The sequence below is a fragment of the Xenopus tropicalis genome, chromosome 9, assembly GCF_000004195.4.
Source record: "Xenopus tropicalis strain Nigerian chromosome 9, UCB_Xtro_10.0, whole genome shotgun sequence".
Lineage (NCBI taxonomy): Eukaryota > Metazoa > Chordata > Amphibia > Anura > Pipidae > Xenopus > Xenopus tropicalis.
In genome coordinates this window covers 18,739,853-18,760,012 of record NC_030685.2, presented here as the reverse complement: position 1 = coordinate 18,760,012, position 20,160 = coordinate 18,739,853, and the positions used below count along the sequence as shown (strand labels likewise).

At 44.2% G+C, this 20,160-nt stretch overlaps 1 protein-coding gene across 1 annotated transcript; it reads left to right on the top strand.

Moving 5' to 3' along the window:
- The first annotated feature begins 4,224 nt into the window (after positions 1–4,224).
- Positions 4,225–18,908, top strand: znf598 (zinc finger protein 598). Its single transcript, NM_001126071.1, is given in 12 exon segments — positions 4,225–5,188; positions 9,651–9,763; positions 10,403–10,532; positions 11,188–11,399; positions 13,075–13,292; positions 15,034–15,154; positions 15,263–15,450; positions 15,644–15,767; positions 16,045–16,847; positions 17,583–17,721; positions 17,814–17,958; positions 18,280–18,908. Coding segments are annotated over 12 exon segments (2,724 nt in total). The 5' UTR covers positions 4,225–5,008; the 3' UTR covers positions 18,631–18,908.
- Positions 18,909–20,160: the final 1,252 nt, after the last annotated feature.

Here is a 20,160-nt window from a genome sequence, read left to right as displayed (position 1 = left end):
TGTAAGAAGGCACAGCCTCCCTGGAGAGAGAGAATGAGAAGGAGTAGGGAAGTGAGCATCAGGCTGGGGCCTAGCGGCCTGGGGAACCCTAACTGTCATAAGGGTTAGAAGTTTTTACTTAGGGCTGTGCTGTAAATAAATTGTTCTTGGGTTCAATGGTGGCAAGTGTAAGCTTCCAGGTTATTCCAATCTACAGTGAGATACCTATGCTGTGACCATGGTGGGTGAGTCACTCGGCCTAATATCCCAGGGAGGGTACAGAGCACCACATTATACACTAGAATCTGCCCATTGTGCCAATACACATTTTGGTTGTCACATTTCACTGCCTTCAATCAGATTCTATACATTCAGTGAGAATCTCTGCAATGCGCCAGGTCCTGTCTTATGAAGGGCGTGTACGAACAATACATGCCTGTCCCTTGCACTTCACTGACCTAGCTGGAAAAACAATAGCCAAGGCCATTTATTGGCAGTGTTACTGCCAAGGAAACCATATATACAAACATTTGCATGAAGAAGGGATCTCAGTGTCTAAGAAGCTTGCAATGTATTTATTGTCTAATAATCCATTAGCCGAGGATGTTGTGGAGGAAGTTGTCAGGAGAAAGAAAGAGGGCTGGGCTGATGTTCTTCTGGTCAGGGAAGAGGGGAAAGTTATCTGGGGTTTCTAATGTTTTTCCTAACCAGAAGAACATCCGATTAACTTCGACTACTTCATGTGACCAGCAGGTGGAGCTGTTTGTAACAAAATGCATTCATACTAACTACTTTTTACCCTTAATATCTTGGAATTAAAAATAAAAATAATGAATGCAAATTGCAAAAGTGCTTAGAACAGCACTCTCAACAATTTTACATCAACTTATTTTAAAGGTTTACTTATCCAATACATTATGCTTTCTTTTGCCCAAATGATTATGTCTCCTTTTAATTGCCCTGAAATTCCCACTTGATAAAACCACACCTTGTGTCTCAACCCTTTCTCCTTGTAGATTGTAAGCTCTTTTGGGCAGGGCTCTCTTCACCTCTTTTATTGGTTATTGATTGCTTTATATGTTACTCTGTATGTCCAATGTATGAAACCCACTTATTGTACAGCGCTGCGGAATATGATGGCGCTTTATAAAAAAATAAATAATAATAATAATAATAATAATAAAAGAACATCTACTATTTTGTTTTGTCACAATTAGAGAATGAAACCAAAAACAAAATACCAAAAATAGACTTTCCCAAAGTTTAGCTTTCAATATTAATCCTCTGGTGCCACCTTGTGACAGGAAACAATATAATCACCTATATGATAAACATTTTTTTTCATTAAAACACTTGACCTTAACCTCCTGTAAGCAGAATTATAAGAGATGCAGATGTCGCTACAACAAGAGATTCACCAATATTAACCTATAGGATTTTTCCACCCGTAATTAGTATCCTTTACATACACAGCCCCGGTGGAATTTATAATCCCATTCATCACATTCATGCACAAACTATAGTCAATTAACTGCATGTTTTTGGACTGTGGGAGGAAACTCAACGCAGACGCATAATTTTGTAACTGAAAACCCCTGTTTTCGTAAATGTATGCACTTGCTTGGATACTAAATCGCTGCAGAAATGGGACCAGGGAATGTGCATTGATCAATCCGCCTTCTCTTTGGTATGCCCATGCTACCCAGAAGCTCAGTCCATCTCAGAATGGTGCTGATTCCAGGTTACACATCCCTGTATACGCCAAGACTGCACAGGATCACCACTGGGATGGCTGGGGATAATCCTATCTAGTCTGTGGGCTCAGTGATCCGATTGCACACAACTTTGCTATACATGTGTATTGGCAAATTGTACAGATCCATATGCTAACCTTGTGGCTGAACAATCAGAACCCATTCCATGCCAGGGATGTGCATTAGGCTTCTAAATATCTAATCTACAGGGAGACTGCCTTCTAGAGGTAGTGTTTGCATGGTATGTAAAACGTAATACACAGAATGTAAGAAGTTGGGCCTCCAAACATAGCACAGAAGCAGATAAGCCTTAGAAGCTGAATTATGTGTTTAATGCTCCAGCTACTAAGCTGGTCAGGTTTGATTGGGCAGTTTGGTCAGTTTACCTAGGGGGGCAGTGTTTCCCTAGTGCTAACATCCAAACCCAACTAATTATACTCCTAATTTAACTGTAACCATAGGAGATTTTTTACACTCAGGATCCCATTTGTGCACCATAAATTGTACAGACAAGTGCAATATCCCCCCTACTATAGTTCCAGGGTTATTCTAGTAATGGCTGAATGGCTATAAGTAACTATTCACCCCCAAATAGCACCGAACTAGGGTTGGCAAAGGCCAATGAAAATATTGCTTTTATTATTAGTGGTGCTTGCGAAGCATTGTTATCTCACAGGCTTATTTTTCTTCTTAATCGTGCGGCCTATTTGGGAATGGGGTGCTATGACTTTTCTAAGGGGTGGGCAGTTATCCGCCCATAGACTTATCATTGAGACCAACTTTGACTGAGTCCCGCACCGTTTGCCCAGCAAGGGCAATTGTCACAGAGAACTGAAGGAAACATTGCCCCGCAGGGGGCAATTAACCGGCCCAAAAATCCCATAGACTTAACATTGGGGCCAACTTTGACAGATTGTAGCGCAGAGAGGGAATTTTTTAGATACGTGAAATTTACCACATTTGAAGAGGTTAGCAACCTGTGTCAGAAGATACCCTGCACAAGGGTATAAGTTTTACCCCCAGGGCAAGAGAGGTCCCCAAATTTGCCCCACAGACTTATAATGGGGATTTTGGCAAATAACTAGTTTGTCGTAGACCCATGAATGAGGTGTCAAACCGTGCGGCTTATTCGGGAATGGGGTGCTATGACTTTTCTGAGGGGTGGGCGGTTAATTGCCCCCACAGGGGGCAATTAACGGGGCCAAAAATCCCATTGACTTAACATTGAGGCCAACTTTGACAGATTGTAGCGCAGAGAGGGAATTTTTTAGAAACGTGAAATTTACCACATTTGAAGAGGTTAGCAACCTGTATCAGAAGATACCCCGCACAAGGGTATAAGTTTTACCCCCAGGGCAAGAGAGGTCCCCAAATTTGCCCCATTGACTTATAATGGGGATTTTGGCAAATAACTAGTTTGTCGTAGACCCATGAATGAGGTGTCAAACCGTGCAGCTTATTCGGGAATGGGGTGCTATGACTTTTCTGAGGGGTGGGCGGTTAATTGCCCCAGCAAGGGCAACTGTCACAGAGAACTGAAGGAAACATTGTAATATTGGGGCAGAAGTTTTGCCGCGGCAAGCACCACTCACATTTTCTTCAGGAAATGTACCTCTCTAGTTATTATTACCATTTATTTATAAAGCGCCAACATATCCCGCAGCGCTGTACAATAAGTGGGTTACATACATTGGACATACAGAGTAACATATAAAGCAATCAGTAACCGATACAAGAGGGGAAGAGAGCCCTGCCCAAAAGAGCTTCTCAGCAGCGTCATTAAAGGAAAACTATCAAACAATTTTATCAGACTGGGAAGTACACATCAATAATTATTGCTCTTTTACAATTTTTCACTTCAGTCACCATTTTGTGATGTTCTGTCAGGCACTAATCACATGACAGGAAGTCAATAAGAGTGTAAGTCACATTTCTGTCCATTCATTGGCTGATATAATGTAGGCTGTTCAGACATGTCAACACATGACCAAAGGAATTTAATAGACTTTAAACACTATGGCATTAACCAACTACACAACAGAAGAATATTTTATATAGAGAACGTTCAGGGAACTAGTTTCCTTTTAACATAGAAGGTAGGCTAAAAAAATGAGGGTGGACTGTCCCTAGGCACCACTACTGTGCTCTCAGTCCATCCCTCAGTCACAAATAACACGCTGCAATTCTGTGGGCGGGAAAGTCCACCTCATCCCAACGCAGGGGATGCTGGGAGTCGCAATTGCCAAATAGCCGGCCGCCAATCATTGCCCATTGGTGGAACGGAATATTCGGATGACGCGGTGCGCAGAACCAATGGGGAGCAACGAACAAGCGAGTTGGGTCCTCCAGCCGCCAGACAGAACGCACAGGCGCAACTCACTCGACGGCCAACTTCCGGGAAGATGCGTCAGAACAGTGACGTTTCCCTCTGCCGGTAACGTGGGCCGGCGGTGTGGCTAGGGAGGAAAGCTGTGGAACCGAGGAGATCCAGCTCCTCCCCACGGAAACCGGCGGCCCGAACAAAGCGCCATTCCTCTGCGCAATACCGCTTCCCTCTGTGCGGGGCGTAGTTACTGCGGAGCCTGACTGGACTTGGCCCTGTCACCGGGCCCATTGGGTTTATTGGTTCTACTTACACTTGTGCAGGGCGCCATTCCCTCTGCTGTCAGGCCTCACTTTCCTTATCCTTGTCTCTCCTGCCCCTCCCTGCCCTAAGCCTCTCTCAGATTGCCCCCAGCTTTCTGCCCCCACCCAACTACCTACCCATCTACCTACCCACCCACCTACCTACCCATCCACCTACCTACTCACCTACCTACCTACCCACCCACCCACCCACCTACCTACTCACCCATCCACCCACCTACCTACTCACCTACCTACCCACTCGCCTACCTACCTACCCACCCACCCTGTGCTCCCAGTCCTTTGCTCTTTCATATCACCTGTCTGTCTCTTTTCCTGCCCCCTCTTTCTTTCCTAAGGTTTTGCCTTTTTACAGCTCCCCCCATAACACTGACAAGGCCTTGCCCCCACTAACTTTCTAAGGCCCCTCCCATATCACCTTCCTCTTCAAAAGCTTCCCTCCACCATTTGGTGACTGTTTTCCCCACCAAGCATATATATATATATAATCACCTCCTGTCTTCCCTGACCTACTCTACCCACCTCCCTATGCCAGTGCCATAGTTGCCCTTCACTTTGCCCACTTGTCCCCCTTGCATACCCGCTCTTCTTTGTGGCTTTTCTTTCCACCTTCCTCCCCCCCGGTAACTATGGCTTCCAAGGTGGGGAAAACCGTGGACTTGGAGCGAAGTTGTGTGCTGTGCTGTCAAGACCTGGACATTTATGCCGTGGGAAAATGTGATCACCCTATCTGCTACCGCTGTTCGACTAAAATGCGGGTCCTGTGCGAGCAGAAGTACTGCGCTGTGTGCAGGGAAGAACTCGATAAGGTGAGTTTTTAGCTCATTAAAGGCAACCTAATATGTAACCTAATATGTCACTCTTAGCTGGTGCTTATCTTTAAATGCCTTCATTTGGAGTACTGCTTGCTCAGTTCTGCCAACTTCTTCCAAAGTTCCAAGCTTAGGAAGCAAAAGGTCTCAGCTCAGAGTACCCTGGGTGTGTGCCTAAAGCTGGCCATACACGTGGCGATGGTCGCACGAAACATCGTCAGATCCGCCACACACCATTCAGGGCTGAATCGGCAGATAAGGAGGTAGAAACAATAGGATTTCTACCTCCTTCTGCCGATTCAGCGCTGAAGATAGATTTTCAAACTGGTCCGATCGGCGAGTCGGCCGATATCAGCAGCTTCCTGCGATATCGGTCGACTCGCCGACATACCATACACACACCGAATATCGTACGAAACGAGGTTTCGTACAATATTATTGGTGCGTGTATGGCCACCTTAACCGCTCGACGCCTCCAAGTGAGTTTACTTTTCCTTAATGAGCATGAACTACATTATAGCAATATGTCTTGTTTTTTTTCCCTCTCAACTCCTGTTTCCAATAGAGATCCTCCTTGTGTGAGTTTTATCCCAAAACACCTTGAATATGTAAGTGCTATGATTTGGCACATGGGATACCCTTTTTTTTTTTTTACTTAATTAAAACGGCAGGCATATGGGCCGCTGGGCTGAGAACCCCATTGAATCTGACAGAAGATCAAACCTGCCCAACTTTACGACAGATATCGGTCGGGTAGGCCCTTCGGGGGTGCCCATTCATGGGCAGATAAGCTGTGGAATCGGTCTAAAGGACCTGAGTCGCCAGCTGAAATCTCTGTATAATGTAGCATGATTATCCCTCACTATGCTGCCATAACCACAATGGATTATTAATTGACAGTCTTTATAGGCTTGTGATGATGGTGCTGTTCGCATGCCTTCTAACTGATGCGGGTGAAAAATATGTGCTGTTTTTGAGCCGCCCTTCAAAAAGCTGATTTTGGTCTTGCCCTAAAAATGATTGTTTCTTTAATGTGCTCATACTTGCTCTTGGAGTTTGGCAAAGAGAAAAAGTAATATTTTTCCAATGTAAGAAACACAATATGAATTATATGCAGTTACATGTTTCCCTTCAGTGAAAGGAACTATTGTAGGGATTGGGTCATGCTGATCTAATGGCCGAGGGACAAGGCTGCATGTATGACTTCACCTTGCGTAACCTGTTGGCATTTGTGTGTTCTGACTCATACCAGGAGTCCTTCTGGCAGTACAATAGGTTAGTCTGTTGCTGCGTTTAGAAAATTAGATAAGGAATCCGTACTGGTAATAACCACTGGCATTTTATGGGGTGCGTCATCTAGTCTCCATAGGTATAACACCCCCAAATCCATGTCCCCGTTTTAGAATTAGTTACTGTCAGTAAGCACATCCCTACATTCAGAAGAGACTGAATTCAGTTGCAGTTATCGAGGATTGAAATTCTCATTGCAGGTTTCCTTGCTCTTATAGGAATTGACCTTTTGTACTGTTGTTAACCTTTATGGGTGTCCACATTTTGTGGCATAATTTTACGTTCTGTGAAAGCTCTTCCTTGTAGGGGGAGGCCAACCTCGCGTTGTCACCTTGTGCCACAAATGATGTGTTTTAATACATGGCCGAATCTGCAGGCTTGTTGGTAAAGTTGGCAACAGGCTGACTATTGGGGTAGCTGGTCGAATGCATAATCGCATATCCAATTGTACTGATCTGGTCAGTTGTCCAACAGGTTGATTACAGAAGTGCAGCCCTATCTGTCTCCAGGTTGGCTAGTAGAGCCTAAAGCTGTATCTAGAGGCCTAAATGTCCAGCCGATGACTGTGCTTTTTGTTAAACCCAACAAAGTACAGAGGCTTATTAGGTGCTGAGTTGATGTAATTCAGCTGTATTGGTTGTTGTCACAACAGATAATTCATTTTGGCCCAGCATTGTCAATAAGCCATCAGCTGAATTTTACTCTAACAGTGTGGATAATGTGGGCTATAAAGGAATTCTTTTATGAGAATGATTAACCGCCAGATATGGAAGGTAATGGAATGTTTAACAGGCTATTGATTAGATTAGATTTGTTGGTAAATCAAGTACAGGTATAGGATCTGTTATGCAGAAACCTGTTACACAGAAAGCTCCACATTAGACTTCATTTAGACTTCATTTTAACCAAATAATTATTATTTAATGGGGACCTTTCACCCTAAGAAATAATTCTAAATTGTTTTCTTTTGTGTTTGTCAAGCAAATATACTTCACTTACACTATAGAAATTATTTTAATCTAATTTTCTTTAGCTTTGGAATTTACAATTGCAAATTGCAGGCATGAAGGCGAGCTTTGCAGCCTGCCAAAATCTTTTTTTTTTTGTGCCAGAATAGGGGAACCTGATACCCATGTCCGTGCACTGGTTACACAATTAGATGTTGCGGAGGGAGGGGGAATGTGAGGAGAGAAGCAACATCTAAGAAGTGAATTGAAAGCGAAAGTATCTGTCTGCCCCACCTCTAAACGTAAGGCATAGAAGCAGGGCAGGCAATAAATAATTGACAGCTGGGCAATTTAAATGCTTTTAAAATGGATAAGGAAAAATAAGTTTCATGTTTAATTTGAAAAGGGTTTTTATTTCACAGCTTTTTATGTCTGAGTGACAGGTCCACTTTAAAAAAAAATGATTTCCCTTTTCTCTGCAATAATAAAACATTACGCAAAACAATCCTGATAGGTTTCTTTAAGGTTTCAATTATTTTTAAGTAGACTTAAAATATGGAGATTACAGAAAACCCCAGGTCCCAAGCATTCTGGATAACAGGATCCATACCTGTATTGTGAAGGCCATCTACTCATGTACGTCGGTTTAGCAATTCATATGAAGTCTAACTATCGCTGTGCTTTGAATGGTGTGTCAGTTTCAGGACGCCTAATTTTACCTTTGACCACAATTTCCAATTAAATGTACAGGTTTAATATTGGCTGCCGAGACACCCAGATTGTATATCTAGAGCAGTGCTGTCCAACTGGCGGCCCGCGGGCCGCATGCAGGGTAGGGCAGGCCGAGTATGGCACACACAGGCCGAGTATGGCACACACAGGCCGAGTATGGCACACACAGGCCGAGTATGGCACACACAGGCCGAGTATGGCACACACAGGCCGAGTATGGCACACACAGGCCGAGTATGGCACACACAGGCCGAGTATGGCACACACAGGCCGAGTATGGCACACACAGGCCGAGTATGGCACACACAGGCCGAGTATGGCACACACAGGCCGAGTATGGCACACACAGGCCGAGTATGGCACACACAGGCCGAGTATGGCACACACAGGCCGAGTATGGCACACACAGGCCGAGTATGGCACACACAGGCCGAGTATGGCACACACAGGCCGAGTATGGCACACACAGGCCGAGTATGGCACACACAGGCCGAGTATGGCACACACAGGCCGAGTATGGCACACACAGGCCGAGTATGGCACACACAGGCCGGGTAGGGCACACACAGGCCGGGTAGGGCACACACAGGCCGGGTAGGGCACACACAGGCCGGGTAGGGCACACACAGGCCGGGTAGGGCACACACAGGCCGGGTAGGGCACACACAGGCCGGGTAGGGCACACACAGGCCGGGTAGGGCACACACAGGCCGGGTAGGGCACACACAGGCCGGGTAGGGCACACACAGGCCGGGTAGGGCACACACAGGCCGGGTAGGGCACACACAGGCCGGGTAGGGCACACACAGGCCGGGTAGGGCACACACAGGCCGGGTAGGGCACACACAGGCCGGGTAGGGCACACACAGGCCGGGTAGGGCAGGCCGAGTATGGCACACACAGGCCGGGTAGGGCAGGCCGAGTATGGCACACACAGGCCGGGTAGGGCAGGCCGAGTATGGCACACACAGGCCGGGTAGGGCAGGCCGAGTATGGCACACACAGGCCGGGTAGGGCAGGCCGAGTATGGCACACACAGGCCGGGTAGGGCAGGCAGAGTATGGCAGGTTTTTGCTGTACTACAACCATTAATACGGGTATGGTCATGTAATAACATGGGTGTGGTTTCAAGTGGGTGCGGTTTCAAAAAGGGGAGTAGTCAAAACTGGCTTCCATTATCGGCCCTCCACTATGTAGGTCGGAAAAATTCCGGCCCTCGGTACCACAGAAGTTGGACAGCACTGATCTAGAGTAACGATGTTAAACACACACTGTGCACACTGCAAATACACGGAAACACAAGATTTTGTCCCCGAAATGCAGTTTTTCCTCTCTAATTTGGGCCCCCTTAGGAGAATGTGTTTTTGCACTGCACAAAGTCTGCCCTTCCAAGAAAAGAAAAGTAGCCTTTTTAAGATTGTATTTGTCTGCTTCCGTACATTTTTCAGTTTCTAATACAGTTTTTTTTTCTCTGATATTTTTCCTTCTAGGTGGTGTTTGTGAATAAGCTGGCTCCTTTTACAAGCCTCCCTTTGCAGCAGTTGCAATACGAGAAGAAATACGACATTTACTTTGAGGATGGAAAGCTGTTTTCTCAGTTTAGGTAGCAGCATATTGTGCATTGCATGATTGGCATTAGCAGCTGGCAAGCAGGGGCACCAAACACGCACTCATATTTTTCTGGCAACATCTCACTGAGGGACAACTTTGCGTTTAAAGAAAAGCAAAGATATGTGCCAAGTTGTTGGGCAACCCACAGTGATTCCATTTGCTTACCTCCTGTCCTAGAGCAGCACTTGTCTGGTACTTTATTCACAGTACTGTAAAAATTGTGTTCTAGAAAAAAAATGGCAGTACAGCAGACAAAATAAAGTACTCGAAGCATTGCATTTTTTGAAGAAGGTGGTTGCCTGCCTAGCAGTGCCTAACAACATAGCACCTCACAGTGATTTTATTTTTCCTTCTCATAAGGCAGAGGTTCTTTTTGGTTAGTTTGTGGTTTAACATTTATTAAAGCTCTGGTAGTTGGCATGTATCTGTGCCTAATATCCTGCCGTTCTGTGTGTAAACAGGATGCAACGTGCACATAGAAATAATGTTTTCCAGTTTGTTTTATGACACGTGCAACATCATGAGCATTAAGTCATTCAGGAAGTGAGCTCTGTACAAACAAATACAGTTTTAGCTTTTGTGCCATCTTGCTGAAGTTCAATGTGTCTCACCACTTGTGTTCTTTCTGTAGGAAGCTCCTGCAGCACGAATGCACTCTGTGCCCCTCCATGCGACCCTTTCATGCATTTGCTGACCTGGAGCAGCACATGCGGAAAAACCATGAACTGTTCTGCTGCAAGCTTTGTGTCAGACACCTAAAGGTGAGGTCCATGGCTTGCTTCTGCACACTGGAGGTGGCTTCAGGAAGTAGAAGGATTGTATCTTGTATTGGCTGTTATTGTTGGGCACCACCCCAGTAATTATAATTGATTACATCAGACCCTGGGCTAGAGATCCCCTTCACTAAAAAAAGCACCGGCCTGGGGTAGTATTCTAGTTAGCGCTGCACTGCCATCATCTTGTCCCCAGGGTTTTTGCTTTGGCCCTGGGCTGCGGGCTTGTACAGTAGAGCCAAATATGGGTTTTTCACATCTCCAATACCTAACACTTTTATAAACCCCAGTGGTGAAACCTTTTGATCTCCTTTAATATTGCCACTGTGATATATTGTGAAGTGCAAAGAATCACTTCCTACATTTGTAAACACACTCTTTGTAAAGGATAAACAATACAAAAAATATATAAAATTTGAAATGACCTACTGTACATGTCAATTTTTTCCTTGAGGTAGAAGTTATGTTTCCTTATTGTAGTGTGTTTCTAAGAGCCCTATGAAATAAATATATATATATATATATATATATATATATATATATATATATATATATATATATATATATATATTTAACTGCCCCCAAAAGCCCTGCCTTCTAGAAATGGTGCAGAATTTCATCACTTTCATTGTACTTCTTTCAGAACTTTACATATGAACGAACGTGGTATACGCGCAGGGACCTGGCACGGCATCGCATACATGGTGATCCTGAAGATACCTCTCATCGTGGACACCCTCTGTGCAAGTTCTGCGATGAACGCTACCTTGACAATGACGAACTGCTCAAACATCTGCGGAGAGACCATTATTTTTGTCATTTTTGTGACTCTGAAGGTGCCCAGGAATATTACAGGTTTGGGATTATTAATGAATCTTATCTGTGCCGGTATTCAGAGGGGAGGAATTTACTGAATCAGTGCTTGCCATTAACAATATAAACTCTAGATTAGAAGGGAACCAGCTTCATGCAGAGCCTTCACATAGTTACTGGGAAGGTGTTTAAAGACATCTGCTGGGATTGTGGCAAGTTTTAAGACCTATTGATGGTTGTGACCCATTCACTAAGCAGGTGCCAAAAATTATTTAAAAAAACAAATAGAGGCAAGCGCACTGACATTCCAATGGGAAATGACATCCCTTTCATTAAAATAGTTTGTTGTAGATCATGTGTGGCATGCAAAACTCTTTAGGGGGCTCACGTCACCCATTTGCGCCTGAGAGGCACCCTGAAACTTTTTATGCATGCCTAGAGTGCAGATAAGGAAGAGCTAGCTTCTGTATTTGCTGACAGATATCAAGGCTACAGCCTAGGCAAGCCAAATTACTTTTATTTTTATGAGAGAAATTTTAATTTGTGTTCAGAACTTTTTGGTTGCTATAAATGGAAGAAAAAACTTAAGGAAATCAAAAAGGGGTGTTTTAAAGGGGTGTTTCACCTTTAGGTTAACTTCAAATATGTTATTGAATGCCCTGTTCTTAGCAACTTTGTAATTGGTTTTCATTCCTTTTCTAAAAAAACTATTGCTCTGTGAGGCTGCAATTTCATTATTATGACGTTTTATTTCGTATCTGTCTATACAGGCTCCTCTACTGTTAATATTCCTCCTATATATATTTTCCAGTCTTTCATTCAAACCACTGCCTGGTTGCTAAGCTGCTGAAATTCCAAACAGAAGAGTTGCTGAACAAAAAGATAAATTAACTGAAAAGCCACAAATTATAAATACTGAAAACCAGTTGTGATACTTTCCTTCTAATTAATGGTTTTGGCCAACAAGCACGGTGGTAACAGGCAGTTCTGCTCCTATCCAGGGCAGGAAATAAATATTCACCCTTATATGTCTCAGTAACGGTCCATCAGTTTAGTCTATTCACTGCCATAGGCACCACAGTATGGCAGATGCTGCTTTAAGTGGTATCTGTGCTGACCTCCCTTATTCTTTAAGTTTTACTGCCTGTGTCAAAGTACCCATTCTCTCACTACCTGACTTTATAAAGTTACTTTATTTTTCTTAGCTAAGAAAGCTGATAGCCCGGTTTGGAAAGGAGGCATTGTGGTTTGCGTGAGAAGGTGCTCTCTTTTGGGCCTGTTTGACTAAATTTTCAAGCCAAGCTATTAGGTTCCACCGCCTCCTTTACCCCTCCTTAGAGATCAGGGATACTGTGGATTGTGTTAAAGAAAACAGTTTATCAAATCATACATAATAACTCCTTAGTTGAAGTTTAAACGTGACCTTGCACACCCCCAGTCTACTGAAGTCTATTTTGCCAGCTTTAGCCATGCTGGATCTTGCCATGATGTGACAGGACTAGCCATATAGTGGTGTGAAACAGCTCAACAGCTGATTACTTATGTTCAGTTCTACACAACTGACCTTGTGACTGAATCATGAGGGGTCATTCTGTACTAAGAATAGTCCTGCTGGAATAGTTGGTGACTCTTTAAATGTGATTTACATGCTGATTTTAGTGTGATTTAAAAAATAAAAAACAAAAAAACCTTCATACAAATACCATGTCTCCTGCAGTGAATACTCCTTCCTAAGGGAGCATTTCCGCGAGAGCCACTTTCTGTGCGAAGAGGGCCGCTGCAGCACGGAGCAGTTTACTCACGCTTTCCCTACTGAAATAGACTACAAAGCCCACAAGACTGCTTGTCATAGCAAAAACCGGGCTGAAGCCAGGCAGAACAGGCAAATTGATATCCAGTTTAGCTATGCGCCCCGGCACAACCGCAGAGCTGAAGGTACTGTGTTTTTTTGTTTTATTTTTATCCCCTTCTCTTATACTTATTTTATGGGTCTGTGTAAGCTATCTATAAAGCAGCTTGATAGTGTAGTTTGTTCCACTCCATCAAGCAGTCATTACAGCTCTCTTAAACTATCTTACACTGTGAAATTGGAAATCTGCTTATCTGTACACATTGTACTGGAAGGATGTTGCATTCACTCGTATATGTTGAGTTTGCTATTGAGACTGTAAAAGTCTGATTTACAGTGTACAATTTGGGAAATCCTATCCACTAATCAATGCCAAACAAGCGGTTTTGCCCTGTGTCCTCTCACGGAGATGTAACTGCCTTTTGTGAAGTTTGCCTTTTGTCCTTCCATAATTAAATATTCCAACTCTGCACTCCTCTCTAGTAGAGATGAGCGAAAATTTTCGGCATGTACAGGTTCGCAAAAAATTTTTGTTGTGTTTTGCCGCGGACAAAAAGTTTCACAAAGTCGCTCCAAAAATTTGCCACACTTTTAGTTTTAGGCATCAAAAAAGATGTGCGATGGGTGTGAGAAAAACAAGGGCTGGGTTTAGTGTTTGGTAGGTAGGAGTGAGGACCCAGTATGAGGGGCTGTGGAAGAGAGAGAAGGGGAGGGAATGGTGCTGGGCATGCTACCCACAACAAATCTATCTCAGGATCAGACACACAGAATATATTTGTTTTCAGCGGTGTGTGCATTTTTATCGTTCCAGTCTGAGGAACAGTCTGTAATGGTGTGCCAACTCTGCAGGCAGAAAATTTGTAAAGGTCAGCCAGGGTCATACACAGGAATTTCAACTTTACTTTCCTATATGAAACATTATCGCAGCATGGAAGTGGCAGGGAACAGGGCAGTTGTGCTTCCTGCCCACCTCCTGTTCCTCAGGAAAGTGGTGCTATATCCCCATCCCCTGGAGCAAGGGAGGAGGATTCAGAGACTCTCAGAGCAGCTCTTTCTCTTCTGCCACCTCCTCACTCTTTTTCTGTGCAGCCCCTGTCCATCCTGCCCAATGAGGAGAATGAAGGAGAGAAGGACTGGGTGTCTGCAGAGCAGGAGGGATCAATAGACTCTATTGATGTTTAAGACAAAATCTCTGTGGCAACTGCCCAAAGATGTGTTTTTACACAATTTTTCACCATTCTGCAAATTTTTGTGTGGTTTTGACAATTTTTTTTGCTCATCACTACTCTAGGCTGTCACCTCCATGCTATATCCACTCTCTGCTCTCCTCCCTGCATCATCTTCCTGCAGAAATCAAATTCAGCCCTTCTGTCCTCCATTCTTTCTTGTCTGTAATTACATGGGGCCTACATACAAATCTGACACTTTGCTTAAGGTGACCCTACACAGGCAGATTTAAGCTGCCGATTTGAGTCCTTTCGACCAATTCGGCAGCTTATCTGCCCCTGTATGGTACCCCCCGATCATAATCTGGATGAAAATTGGGCAGGTGTCGATGGGGCAGGTTTGATTATCCCGTTAGACCGGGGGACCGCATTGGCTCATTGATTCGGTCCTACGGGTCCTGAACTCGTTGTTGTATTTGATCATTTGGCCCTAGATTTAATTCTTTAAATTATTGTAAAATTACAAAGACAGGTCATTACTTTTGGGCCAAAACTATTGCTGACGAGTGGTGCTGTGGCCATGAACTTTCTACATGTGTACCTGTCAGTGAAGACCACCAACCACTGGTTTATTGCACAAATCAATGTGGCTTTCTTTCAGGGATCGTGGCAGGTGATGACTATGAAGAGGTGGACAGATATAACAGGCAGGCCAGATCTGCAAGAGGGGCGGCACGTGGAGCTCAGCAGCAGAACAAACGGGGGAGCTGGAGATATAAAAGGTAATATATAACTGGCTTCTCAGCAGGGTAAAATATTCATCATTTGTATCAAATCATCTAATTAAGGTCCTGCACAGATGGTTCAAACACTTATGGGTATTCTTACAGGGAGGAAGAGGACAGAGTGATTGCAGCAGCAGTTCGAGCATCCGTGGCGGCCAGGCGGCAAGAAGAGATGGGGAGGAAGCAAGCACCGGAAAATCCTGATACCACAAAGTCCCGACAGGAGCACTCACGAGATATTGAGGAAGGGAGTAAAGGAAAATCCTCCTCCAAACCCACAACTGATATGTCGGGTAAGGTTTTGGTTTTTGAAAATCATGGCCCTTCTTGGGGGAAAAAAATTAAAGTGAATGGAATCACACCCCACAGTTGATGGTGGGTTAATTTGTCTGTACCATGTTTTAGGGGCTTTCATCCCAAAAATGTCTGTCAGTGATCACTCTTTATCGGCCCTGTGTATATTTCTGTATATATTTTCACATTTAGGGGCAGAATCGTTAATGAAATCTGTGTCGCTGGGACCAAAAGACAATGGTAAAACACAGAATGCTACTAATGGAGTTTTAAGTACGGATGATTTTCCTGCAATAGGCTCTGCGCCATTATTAAGGTAAGAAAAGCTATTTACTGCTCTAAAATTGTCATTTAAAGGGTAGCTCACTTTTAAGTGTACTTTAAGTGACACACTTGGAACACGATGATACAAATAAGGTGTAATTGTATGCCAGAGAGCCAGTGCTATCCGCCTGAATTATTGGTGTAACTTTCATTGCATGTAATTGGTTCCCCCAATGCATATTTTCCTATATGGGTTTAGTGTTACCTTCTTTTGCTAACTTTTAAATTGTCTGGGTTCTAGAAATAACACTGATGTTTTGCTTTCATAGCTCAACAAAACCTGTAGCTACTAAGCCGAAGGAAGAGGACTTTCCAAGTCTTTCTTCCATTATCTCCTCATCTGCCAGCTCTTCTGTGCCTGCGTTCTCCACTGGGATCTCTTACACTGCGTCGGCAAGGTCGTCCAATAAGTTTCAAGAGGAGGACTTTCCAGCCCTGGTGTCAAAAATTAATCCAAACAAACCACTATCATCTGTTGGATCAGCGTGGGCCACTGCCTCCTCAAAAACTGCCCCCAAGGCCACAGGGTCCAGCAACGCTGCACCAAGCAAGGTTGTGAAAAAAGCTGCTCCCTCCGGCAATGGGAAAGGGGCAGGCAAAAAGATTTCAAAACCTTCTTCCATTTCAGATGATGATGATGATAGTGTTGGCATGACCACACAGGAATTCCGCAGTGCCCCGACCATGTTTGACATCTCCAAGCTTTTAACGTCGCCCACAGCTCAGTCCTGTGGAAAGGTGAGCAAGAAGAAGAGAGTGGGATCTGAAAAGCAACACTTGTCTTCTGTCGCGCAACCTGCGTCGGACAAACCTGCCAGCTTAAACTCTTCCCTTAAAGAAAATGCCTCAGAGGTAGAACGTACCCCAACTCCGCCTGCCAACTCCATCCTCAGTGACAAATCCAACACTGTGGCAAATGGGCTCCCTGAGAAGAAACTGCCCGATAGGAGCAGTACGTTTAAGGAAACAACTGACCTAAAGAAAGGTCCCATTTCTGTGCATCAGTGTCCCCTACCTGAAGAAGAGTTTCCAGCTTTGATGAACAGCAGCATGATAAGGATGCCACCCCCAGGTAAAATCTGTAACTATGGGACGGAAAAATACTGTTCCATGTGAGTCTGCATGGGCACATATGAGACCACAAGATGTAAAATCTATGGCGCTGGTACTGTGGTACTTTAGTGCTAGCACCAATGATTTTGTTGATCCCTAACACTTAAAGGGCTAACACAAACAAAACACCTACTACCATATTTATCATGGGGTGTTTACCTTTTTATTAATTGTCACTTCAGTTGCAAATTGGGAGGAAGTAAGTTGTATCTGCAGATTAATATGACAGTCCCCACACATTTGTATGTGTGTCTCAGTGTAAGCATGCAGGGAAGGAATAATCTGCGCACACAGCTGACTGTGCCCCTTATACACCACTATATGTTAAAAAGAGGTTGTTAACCTTTGAGTTAACTTTTAGTATGAAGTTGTTCTGCAGACTCCAGTTTGGGATTTCAGTATGTATCTGGTTGCTAGGGTTCAAATTTCCTTAGCAACCAGGCAGTGGTTCTAATGAGGCACTGGGTAATGAATATGAGTAGTTGTAAATAGAAAGATTGGAGGGGTTGGGCTGGGGTTTACAACACCAGTGGGGAGCGCCTGGGCAGATTTAGACCTGTGACCAACTGAAGGACCTAGGTCCTATGGGTTGAGATGCATGGGTGGCAGCCAGGGCTGTATATGCAGAATATTTTACCTCTTTATTGCACACTGAGTGCTTCATGCACTGCTTTTTTTCCCCCCCCCTCTTTAGGTTTTGTTCCTGTTGTCACCGTTGCTCCACTTGCACCCCCTCCAGGTCTGTCCTCATCTGTAGGAAAGCCTCCACCTGGCTTTAATAACTTACCTCCTACTGCTCTTCCCAGTGAGCCACAGAACAAGGCAACTAAGCAGTAAGTACCATAACCATTTCTGCTTTAACATCTGTACATAACCTGCCCTCCTTTGTTCTCTTGCTTTAACTGCATCACTTTGCTTTCCCCAGGCCTCCTTTTTGCACTCGCACTTACCTTGTCCCCGAGAACTTTCAGCAGAGGAACATACACCTCATTAATTCTATTAAAGACTTCCTCGACAGTGATGAGTCCAAGTTCAACGAATTCAAGTCACTCTCTGGAAAATTCAGACAGGTAACAGTTGATTCACAGGGATGCACAGACGAGTCATTCTATACACTGAATGCAGTTTTTACTTTGTGGATGATGGAACCTCCTTTCCTCTAGGATCCATGATTGTCACTTGCACAGTCCTTTAAAAATTTAGCCAGTTAAAGTTAGTCCTATTGAACTTGTATATCCACTTTGTATACATGCAGATGGTCCCAGCTAGTAAATCACCAATATAATTGCTGGTAAATTTGTAATATCCTATAAATCCCCCTTGTCCTTTCAGTGATTGTATGTGTTGTTCTACTTCAAAATAAATTCTATTTCCTCTCTTTGTGTGTGCAGGGCCTAATATCCGCTGCTGAGTATTACCAAAGCTGTCGGCAGCTACTTGGGGACAACTTTAAGCTGATCTTCAACGAGCTGTTGGTTCTTCTGCCAGACACGGGCAAACAGCAAGAGCTCCTCTCTGCTCATAAAGAGTTCCATGTGGAAGAAAAGCCCAGCTCAAACAAGCCCAAGAAAAACAAAAAATCCGCCTGGGTAACGGACTCCAAGTCTCTCGATCTGGACTATTCCGTGTGCCCCAGCTGCGGCCAAGTGCTGGCCCCCAGGGACCTTGCTTCCCATAAAAAACTGCACCTAGAGGACCATGATTTCCCTTCGCTCCAGGCAACCAGAAGGATTATCAGTTAGGAGCCTCGGGAACCCAGCAAGCTTTGTGCAGTGTCAATACAACAACGAAGAAGATCTGTCGTGAGAAGCAACAGGTTCATCGTGTTTTGCCGTTTAGGAGGTTTCTTCCTGTTCCAAGTCGCCAAATAAACTGTTACTTCTTGTGGATGAAGGGTTGTGCCAAGTTAAAGTCTTTATAACCTTGCTGTGCAAGTCTGTGTATCAGATCCTTTCATGGGACACACCAAGCAGCAATGCAGAGAGGGATTCACTTTAAATAAAGTTTGTTTGGATTGGTCCAAAGCCTCCGTTATACAACTTTTAACGCAAGTATTGCTCTGTGGCTTTCAACCCGAGTTCTCCAATGCTGCCAAGCTGCAGCCAGAAAATGGCTAACCGGAGTGGCTGGAAAATTTTGGGTTGCTTAGCACAGAAAAGTGATTTTTTGGGCTGTTGGTACTGAACTACAATTCTCATCATCTGTACAGCATGGAACTTCTAGTAGTTCTGCACACTTGACAAAGACTGAGTCTGGCATGCCTGCTGTAGAACATGGGGTGCAGAACCCTGGTGCTGTTATCCCAGGTTTAAAGCTATGTTAGTTAGTAGTAGTAGTAGTAGTAGGTTTTTGTAACGCCATCAGGGACCATTTTTGTCTTTTCCACTAAAAGGGAGAAATATTAGCAGGTCCAGACTGGGATACAAAATAGGCCCTGGAATTTCAAGTACACAGAGGCCCAAACAGCCCCCCCCAGCCCAATAAATAGTGACTGTCTGTGGCATCTTACAGCAGCCCCTCTGGCATTTGCCAGAACCTACACATTGTCAGTCCAGGCTTGCATATTAGCCGTTACACAAATAAGGATAGAGTGATTATAGTACATACAGTTTATTAACAGCCCTAGAGGAGATACTTTGTATTGAAACACCACTTAGCCTTAGGTCAGTTGCTCATTGGGGCATTATGAGAGAGTAGATCTCTACGAGACTAAATGCTCTGAAAAGGCTTTCTATTGGCAACAATAGGAGTTGTTGGTGGAAAGCCCTTTGCATTGATTTGGTAATCTGAAGTTGCACAAAGTTTCCTCCTGCAGGCAACTTTGTGCAACTTCAGATTATCATAGCGATGCGAAGGGCTTTCCACAGGCGACTCCAACTGTGTGCCGCTGGAAAGATCTATTGCAGGCGACTCAACTGCTCCGTGGGTTCTTGCCCTTATTTCCCATGTCCATAGTTCTGCTCCTGTTTATGAGAAGTCTTCCAAACATTATCAGGAAATCACAGAGATTTAGGGTGAAGACACACGGAGCTACTAGTAGCAGCTACTAAAATAGACAATGCTGATCATTTACTGATAATTGTCTCTATGTGTGTTTTAGCAAAGGCAATTCTCTGTATTGTCTATGGCAGGGGATTTTTTGGCGTTTAGTAGCCGTTATAAGTAGCTGCTACTAAGTAGCTCTGTGCGTCTTTCAGCTGTTAAATGAACGGTTGGTTAAAAAGTGTTACTTTGAAGGGGTTGCTCACCTTTAAATTAACTTTCAGTATGAA